Source organism: Lethenteron reissneri, unplaced genomic scaffold, assembly GCF_015708825.2.
Source record: "Lethenteron reissneri isolate LAM-NWPU_2019-01 unplaced genomic scaffold, ASM1570882v1 scaffold_1239, whole genome shotgun sequence".
Taxonomy (NCBI): Eukaryota; Metazoa; Chordata; class Hyperoartia; order Petromyzontiformes; family Petromyzontidae; genus Lethenteron; species Lethenteron reissneri.
The window spans coordinates 10,988-20,919 of NW_026890936.1; the positions used below are offsets into that span (position 1 = coordinate 10,988).

Sequence of the window (9,932 nt, forward strand, 5' to 3'; positions counted from 1 at the left end):
ATAGACGGCCTACGCGGAGGGTGATGGGGGGGGGGGGTGTGCGTGACGTCAGCAGGCACACTGCGTGACGTCACAGGCACACTGTTTAAAAGTCAAAAAGTCTCTCGCTCTCTCTATCCACTTGGCACCCCCTACAGACCCCTGGCTGCCACTGCAGGTAAGTGACGGCAGGCGAACGGCAGGTCAGTGGGTACCGGCAGGGTGTGTGCGCACACGCGATCCGACGCTACAAATTCTCCAGCAGTGTCGTGGCCTCCAACAGACTGGCTGGGTTGGCCAGCAACCACGCTCGGCCGCCTTTGTCTCTCCCCAGTGGCGATGTTTACCGCACACCGCACCGGGGTACTCGTTTGAGGCCGAGTCGACCTAGGGGAGCGTCCAGGAGCTGGTGGTGTTGGCGGCGGTGAGCGGGAATCGAACTCGGGTGGACCGGGTTCGGAGCGCAGCGTTGGGCGATGAGCGCTGCGACAACGCTACCCACTGACACACACGCACGGACACGCTCACTCAGTCACTCACTCACTCAGTCACTCACTCAATCACTCACCCATTCACTCACTCACTCAATCACTCACTCACTCACGCACCCACTCACCCCCTCAATCACTAAATCTCTCACTCACTCAATCACTCACTCACTCACCCACTCACTCACTCAATCACTCACTCACCTCACTCACCACTCACCCCCTCAATCACTCACTCACTAAATTTCTCACTCACTCAATCACTCACTCACCCACTCACTCGCTCACTCAATCGCTCATCCATTCACTCACCTACTCACTCACTCATCCACTCAATCACTCACCCACTCAGTCACTCACTCACTCAATCACTCACCCACTCACTAAATCTCTCACTCACTCAATCCCTCACTCACCCAATCACTCACTCACCCACTCGCTCACTCAACCACTCACTCAATCACTCACTTACCCACTCACTCACCCACCCACCCACCCACTCACCCACTCACACAGGGCTAAAATGTTATTTAAAGTATTTTTAATAGTATAGAAATGTTGCATGTCTCTGTGATTCTTAATTAGGTTATCGTTAGCGTGTAATGCTAGATTAGTAACACTGCGTTCGTGTTCCTCTGCTGACCAGCTGGTTTAACTAAAACTAACATAGAGATGTGTGGATATACACAGAGACTCATAGAGACACACAGAGACTCATAGAGATACGTAGAGACTCATAGAGACACATAGAGCCGCATAGACACTCATAGAGATGGAAGAGCTCAGCACTAGGGCTCAAACCCAGGCTCTCAGTGTCTCCGACACGGCCATTGTGAACCCCCTGAGAGAGACACCCAGACACCCAGACCCAGTGTTGAACCCAGGCTATTAGTGTCTCCGACACGGCCATTGTGAACCCCCTGAGAGAGACACCCAGACCCAGTGTTGAACCCAGGCTCTCAGTGTCTCCGACACGGCCATTGTGAACCCGCTGAGAGAGACACCCAGACCCAGTGTTGAACCCAGGCTCTCAGTGTCTCCGACACGGCCATCGTAAACCCCTTGAGAGACACCCAGACCCAGGTCTCGAACCCAGGCTCTCAGTGTCTCCGACACGGCCATTGTGAACCCCCTGAGAGAGACACCCAGACCCAGGGCTCGAACCCAGGCTCTCAGTGTCTCCGACACGGCCATTATGAACCCCCTGAGAGAGACACCCAGACCCAGGGCTCGAACCCAGGCTCTCAGTGTCTCCGACACGGCCATTGTGAACCCCCTGAGACACCCAGACCCAGTGTTGAACCCAGGCTCTCAGCGTCTCCAACACGGCCATCGTGAACCCCCTGAGAGAGAGAGAGATACCTAGACCCAGGGCTCGAACCCAGGCGCTCAGTGTCTTCGACACGGCCATTGTGAACCCCCTGAGAGAGAGAGACACCCAGACCCAGGGCTCAAACATAGGGTCTCAGTGTCTCCGACACGGCCATTGTGAACCCCCTGAGAGAGACACCCAGACCCAGTGTTGAACCCAGGCTCTCAGCGTCTCCGACACGGCCATTGTGAACCCCCTGAGAGAGACACCCAGACCCAGTGTTGAACCCAGGCTATTAGTGTCTCCGACACGGCCATTGTGAACCCCCTGAGAGAGACACCCAGACCCAGTGTTGAACCCAGGCTCTCAGTGTCTCCGACACGGCCATTGTGAACCCCCTGAGAGAGACACCCAGACCCAGTGTTGAACCCAGGCTATTAGTGTCTCCGACACGGCCATTGTGAACCCTCTGAGAGACACCCAGACCCAGGGCTCGAACCCAGGCTCTCAGTATCTCCGACACGGCCATTGTGAACCCCCTGAGAGAGAGACAGACACCCAGACCCAGGGCTCGAACCCAGGTTCTCAGTGTCTCCGACACGGCCATTGTGAACCCCCTGAGAGAGAGAGAGACACCCAGACCCAGTGTCGAACCCAGGCTCTCAGTGTCTCCGACACGGCCATTGTGAACCCCCTGAGAGACACCCAGACCCAGGGCTCGAACCCAGGCTCTCAGTGTCTCCGACACGGCCATTGTGAACCCCCTGAGAGAGACACCCAGACCCAGGGCTCGAACCCAGGCTCTCAGTGTCTCCGACACGGCCATTGTGAACCCCCTGAGACACCCAGACCCAGTGTTGAACCCAGGCTCTCAGCGTCTCCGACACGGCCATCGTGAACCCCCTGAGAGAGAGAGAAAGATACCTAGACCCAGGGCTCGAACCCAGGCGCTCAGTGTCTTCGACACGGCCATTGTGAACCCCCTGAGAGAGAGAGACACCCAGACCCAGGGCTCAAACATAGGGTCTCAGTGTCTCCGACACGGCCATTGTGAACCCCCTGAGAGAGACACCCAGACCCAGTGTTGAACCCAGGCTCTCAGCGTCTCCGACACGGCCATTGTGAACCCCCTGAGAGAGACACCCAGACCCAGTGTTGAACCCAGGCTATTAGTGTCTCCGACACGGCCATTGTGAACCTGCTGAGAGAGAGAGAGAGACACCCAGACCCAGTGTTGAACCCAGCCTCTCAGCGTCTCCGACACGGCCACTATGAAGCTCCCGGCAAGCTGTCTGGAGGCATCTGGCAGGAGAGTCTCATGTCCACCTCCAGTGTGGACACGAACGCCGCATCTCCCCCCGTGTCTCCCGCCGTGTCTCCCCTCGTGTCTCCCTCCGTGTCTCCCTCTGTGTCTCCCCCAGGATCTCCCCCCGCGTCTCCCTCTGTGGCGTCTCCTCTCCCGGCCTCCGTCTCCGCGGCTCCATCGCCGGCGGAAGAATCCACTGGAAGAAGAGGCGGACAAAGGCAAAGATCACCCGTGTAGCCTCTAACAGACTGTCGGGGCAAGTGCTGTTAGTAGCGAGTAGCAGCAGCGCCTATGAAGGAGACAAAGACAAAGATCACCCGTGTAGCCTCTAGCAGACTGTCGGGGCAAGTGCTGTTAGTAGCGAGTAGCAGCAGCGCCTATCACACACCACACACACCTACACACACACACACACCTACACACACACACACAGACACACCTACACACACACACCCGTGTAGCCTTAACAGACTGTTGGGGCATGGAGCGCTGGGTTAGATACAGGGTTAGGTGATAGGATTTGGCACAAGAGAATATGGTTAGGGGATACATTTTGGGTTCGGGCTAAGGGGGGCTAAGGCTTGGGTTATTGATATGTTATAGGGGTAGGGCTAGCCTTAGGGTTATGGTTATGGCTCAGGTTTAGGGGATGGTTATAGCCAGACGTATTGCGTCATGCATGTATGGACACTTAACTCTTTCGCACCGTACATAGCCAACCGTGTTCATCGGAGGTGCTGCGGTTGGGGGTGAAGAGTTGTGGCCGTGGAGTCAGGGTTAGGGGTGGGCGGTGTTCGGGTTAAGGGTTAAGTACACGTGGGTTTAAGCAGCGCTGTTGGGTTGTCGTCTCTTGAGGCTGTTAACTACCTCGCCTGGTGTACATGAGGTCGTGGGTTCGATCCTGACTGTGACGACGCCTGCTGTTGTACATTTGGAGTTTGCGTGTCTCTCTCTCTCTCATCATCATCATCATCACGGTGGCTAGGAGATGTTAACTACCTCGCCTGGTGTACATGAGGTCGTGGGTTCCATCCTGACGACGCCTGCTGCTGTATATTTGGAGTTTGCGTGTCTCTCTCTCTCCCCGTGGTGGCGTGGATTTGTCTCCGAGGTCCTCCCGGCTTCCCCCCCCCCCTCCACATTTAGAATTGACGTCACCACGCGTTTTAGAGCGTAATTGGCTGCCGCTATAAATTCCCACGCAATGATGGTGATGATGATGATGGTTATGATGGTGATGATGGTGGTGATGATGATGGTGATGATGGTGATGATGATGGTGATGATGATGGTGATGATGATGATGGTGATGATGATGATGGTGATGATGGTGATGATGATGGTGATGATGATGGTGATGATGATGATGGTGATGATGATGGTGATGATGATGGTGATGATGATGATGGTGATGATGATGGTGATGATGATGATGGTCATGATGGTGATGATGGTGATGATGATGGTGATGATGATGGTGATGGTGATGATGATGGTGATGATGATGGTGATGATGATGGTGATGATGATGATGGTGATGATGGTGATGATGGTGATGATGATGATGATAAGCCCCACCACTTCGTTGAAGCTATCATTGGGATGGCCCAGTCGCGTCTGAAAGAAATAGCTCCATGGCAGCTCTGTGGTTGTGCCTTTACCTGGGATAATAAAACGTAGTTTAGAGTTTCGTTTGTTTTTTTAGCATCTGCCGACACGGCCATCATGAACGGCGCTGGGCCCGAGGCGACAAACTCACGCTCAGTCCGTAGGGTGCGCAGGTAGTGACGCATGAAGTCCATCCCAAATTTCTCCACCTCCTCCACCTCCTCCACCCCCACCCCCTCCCCACCCCCTCCTCCTCCTCGGGACCGCCGCGTCTCTCCGTTGGCACGGGATCGGGCAAACTCACGGCCGGCTCCAGAGGATTGTCGCGCAGATTCACGAATCTGGTGGGCGGAGAAGGAGGCGAGTCAAGATGACGACGACGACGATGATGATGGTGATGACGACAACGATGACGACGATAACGACGATGATGACGACGACGACGACGATGATGACGACGATGATGACGATGATGACGACGACGACGATGACGACGATGATGACAATGATGACGATGATGATGATGACGATGATGACGATGATGACGATGATGACGACGACGACGATGACGACTACGATGATGATGATGACGATGATGACGATGATGATGATGACGATGATGACGATAACTACAATGATGATGATGACGATGATGATGTCGACTACGATCATGATAACGACGATGATGATGACAATGATGATGATGATGACGACGATAACGACAATGATGACGATGATGATGATGACGATGATGACGACGACGATGATAGTTAGCAGTAGAGGAGAGACAGGCAGCTGCGCGTGCTGGAGTGCGTTGGGGGGACAGGGGGGGGGGTCTCTCACGTGAGTCCTGTCATGGCCTCCATCGCCAGGGGCAGCTGCCGCAGGCGGTTGCCGCTGAGCACCAGCGTGGTGAGGGAGCGCAGGCGGCACAGCGACTCGGGCAGCGCCTGCAGCAGGTTGCGCTGCAGCCACAGCGAGTGGAGGCGCTCCCAGCTGGCGGGAGCACACGCACACACACGCACACACACACAGACACACACACACACAGACACACACACACGCACACAGACACACACACACAGATACACACACACAGACACACACACACACACACAGACAAAAGACAAAGATCCCCCGTATAGCCTTAACAGACTGTAGGGGCAAGTGCTGTTAGCGAGCACCTATGAAGGCCGGAACGGTACACGAGGGGGTGGGTGGCCAGCACCACGCCCGACCGCCTTTGTCTCCCCAGTGGCGATGTTTACACACCGCACCAGGTACTCATTTAAGGCTGAGTTGACCTAGGGGAGGCCCAGGACCGGTTCAGATAATCGTCACTGGTGTTAGCCGTGAGCGGGAATCGAACCCGGGTCGCCAGGTTCATAGCGCAGCGCGCTAACCGCTACACCACCGCTCCCCACGGTGATGTTGTCGGTCGTGGTGGCGGTGGTTGTCGTTGTGGTGGCATTGGTTGTGGTTGTGGTGGTTGTGGTGATTGTTGTGGTGGTAGTAGTGGTTGTGGTGGTTGTAGTTGTTGTCAAAGTCGTTTTGTGGGAGAAGTGGTTGTGGTGGTTGTTGTGGTAGTAGTGGACGTGGTGGTTGTTGTAGTAGTAGTGGTTGTGATGGCGTTGGTTGTGGTGATTGTGGTAGTAGTGGTTGTGGAGGTTATTGTGGTAGTAGTGGTTGTGGTGGTGGCGGTTGTTGTGGTCGTAGTTGTGGTGGTTGCAGTTGTAGTAGTGGTGGCTGTGCTTGTAGTGGTTGTTGTGGTGGTCGTTGGTGGTTGTGGTTCTTGGTGGTGGTGATTGTTGTTGGTGGTGGTGGTCGTAGTGGTGGTGGTTGTGGTGGTGATGTTGGTGGTGGTGGTGATGGTGGTGGTGGTCGTAGTGGTGCTGGTGGTGGTGGTTGTTGTTGTTGGTTGTTGGTGCTGGTTGTGCTGGTGGTGGTGGTTGTTGTTGTTGGTGGTGGTGCTGGTGGTGGTGCTGGTGGTGCTGGTGGTGGTGGTGATGGTGGTGATGGTGCTGGTGGTGGTGCTGGTGGTGCTGGTGTTGGTTGTTGTTGTTGTTGGTGGTGGCGGTGGTGCTGGTGCTGCTGGTGGTGCTGGTGGTGGTGGTTGTTGTTCTTGTTGTTGGTGGTGGTTGTTGTTGTTGGTGGTGGTAGCGGTGGCGGTGGTGGTGGTTGGTCATAGTCGTAGCTGCAGTGGTTGTTGGTGGCGGCGGCGGTTGTTGTTGCTGTTTGATGTTGTTGTTTGTTGTTGGTGGTGGTTGTTGTTGTTGCTGGTGGTGGTTGTTGTTGTTGGTGGTGGTGATGCTGGTGCTGCTGGTGGTGGTGGTGCTGGTGGTGGTGGTGCTGGTGGTGGTGCTGGTGGTGGTGGTGCTGGTGGTGGTGGTGCTGGTGGGTGGTGCTGGTGGTGGTGGTGCTGGTGGTGGTGGTGCTGGTGGTGGTGGTGGTGCTGGTGGTGGTGGTGGTGCTGGTGGTGGTGGTGCTGGTGGTGGTGGTGCTGCTGGTGGTGGTGGTGCTGCTGGTGCTGCTGGTGGTGGTGGTTGTTGTTGTTGGTGGTGATGCTGGTGGTGGTGGTTGTTGTTGTTGTTGGTGGTGGTGTTGTTGTTGTTGGTGCTGGTGGTGTCACCTGCTCAAGTCGCTGGGCAGCGCCTGCAGGCGGTTGCTGCTCAGGTCGAGCCACTCGAGAGCCGCCAGGCGCAGCAGGGCGGCGGGCACGTGGGGGAACGAGTTCACGGACAGGTCCACGTGGTACAGGCTGGGCAGGGAGCCCAGCTGGTGGGGAGGGGGTCACGTGGGGGGGCGGCGGGCACGTGGGGGAACGAGTTCACGGACAGGTCCACGTGGTACAGGCTGGGCAGGGAGCCCAGCTGGTGGGGAGGGGGTCACGTGGGGGGGCGGCGGGCACGTGGGAGAACGAGTTCACGGACAGGTCCACGTGGTACAGGCTGGGCAGGGAGCCCAGCTGGTGGGGGGGAGGGGGGGAGACGTGAGACGTGGGGGGGGGGGAGATGTCGGGGGGGCAGGATGTGGGGGGGGGGGCGGGGGGGGGATGTGGGGGGGAGGTCGATGAGGATGACGATGATGTTGGTGATGGTGACCATGATGATGACGTTGAAGATGATGACGACGATGATGTTGATGACGGTGACCATGATGATGACGTTGGAGATGATGATGATGACGACGATGACGTTGGTGACCATGATGATGACGTTGGAGATGATGATGATGATGACGACGATGACGTTGGAGATGATGATGATGACGAAGATGATGTTGGTGACCATGATGACGTTGGAGATGATGATGACGACGATCACGTTGGTGACCATGATGATGACGTTGGAGATGATGACGACGACGATGGCGTCACCTCGTCCGGCAGCTCGTGGAGGCCCTGGTTGGCCGACAGCTCGAGCCGCTGGAGGTCGCGGCACTGCGACAGCTCCGGCGGGATGGACTCCAGAGCGTTGTAGCTCAGAGACAGCTCGCGCAGGCGGGACAGCTGGCCTAGCAACAACAACAACAACATCAACAACAACATCAACAACAACATCAACAACAATATAAACAGCACTGCGACAGCTCCGGCGGGACGGACTCCAGCGCGTTGTAGCTCAGAGACAGCTCGCGCAGGCGGGACAGCTGGCCTAGCAACAACAACAACAACGACAACAACAACAACATCAACAACAATATAAACAGCACTGCGACAGCTCCGGCGGGACGGACTCCAGCGCGTTGTAGCTCAGAGACAGCTCGCGCAGGCGGGGACAGCTGGCCTAGCAACAACAACAAGAACAACAACGACGAACTCAACAACAATAAAAACAACATCAGCAAACAACATAAACATCAACATAAACAACAATTAAATCAACAACATCAACAAAAACAACATCAACAAAAACAACATCAACAACATCAACATTAACAACAGCAATGAAATCAACATCAACAAAAAACGTCAACAACAACATCAGCAACAATGAAATCAACAAAAACAACAACATCAACAACAATATAAACAACATCAACATAAACAACATAAACAACAAATAAATCAACACCATCAACAAAAACAACATCAACAAACAACATGAACAACAATAACATAAACAACAGCAATGAAATCAACATCAACACAAAACGTCAACAACATCAACAACAATGAAATCAACAACATCAACAAAAACAACATCAACATAAACAACATCAACAACAATTAAATAAACAACATCAACAACAACATAACAACATCAACAACAATGAAAGCAACTTTTCGATTTAAAGCTTTCGTGACTGCAGGGATTCATCTTCTTGGTTCTTTCGGTAAAGTGACGTAGAAGGGAAATAATAAAATAATAAAAATCAAACATTATAAAATACAATTCTCACGACGTTTCGGCCACAACGCAAGCAGCCGTCCTCAGGTGAAGAACAGGTCTGTCGGAAAGACAATGGTTCATTCAGACGCTGTCTTTCCGACAGACCTGTTCTTCACCTGAGGACGGCTGCTTGCGTTGTGGCCGAAACGTCGTGAGAATTGTATTTATTATGTTTTATTTTATTATTTTATTATTTCCCTTCTACGTGACTTTACCGAAAGAACCAAAACAATTAAATCAACATAAAAAAACAACATCAACAAACAACATAAACAACAATTAAATTAACAACATCGTCTCTGACCGATCTGCGGCGGGAGGCAGCGGATGCGGTTGCGGGAGAGGTCGAGGGTGAGGAGGCTGCCGAAGGCGCCCAGGTTGGGCGGGAGCGAGTGGAGCTGCGTGCGGTGGATCTGCCACTCGTGCATGGCGGGCAGCTGCTCCAGGGCGGCTGGAAGCTTCTACACGGGGGGGGGGAGGGGGGAGAGATGTGGGGGGGGGGGCACGTGACAGCACGTGGGACACGTGGTGAGACACGCGTGGTGAGAGACACGTGATGAGAGACACGTGGTGAGACACACGTGATGAGAGACACGTGGTGAGACACACGTGATGAGACACACGTGATGAGACACGTGGTGAGAGACACGTGGTGAGACACACGTGATGAGACACACGTGGTGAGACACACGTGATGAGACACGTGGTGAGAGACACGCGTGGTAAGACACACGTGACGGCACGTGGGACACGTGATGAGACACACGTGATGAGAGACACGTGGTGAGACACACGTGGTGAGACACACGTGGTGAGAGACACGCGTGGTAAGACACACGTGACGGCAC

At 54.4% G+C, this 9,932-nt stretch overlaps 1 protein-coding gene across 1 annotated transcript; it reads right to left on the reverse strand.

Moving 5' to 3' along the window:
• Positions 1 to 1,033: 1,033 nt before the first annotated feature.
• LOC133361782 (leucine-rich repeat-containing protein 39-like) lies at positions 1,034 to 9,545 on the reverse strand (the record flags this gene model as incomplete). The annotated part of the gene is given in 7 exon segments (XM_061580776.1): positions 1,034 to 3,281; positions 4,845 to 4,920; positions 4,923 to 5,034; positions 5,537 to 5,689; positions 7,323 to 7,468; positions 8,070 to 8,206; positions 9,389 to 9,545. Coding segments are annotated over 7 exon segments (1,014 nt in total), but the record flags the coding sequence as incomplete, so codon positions are not given.
• Between the last annotated feature and the right edge of the window lie 387 nt (positions 9,546 to 9,932).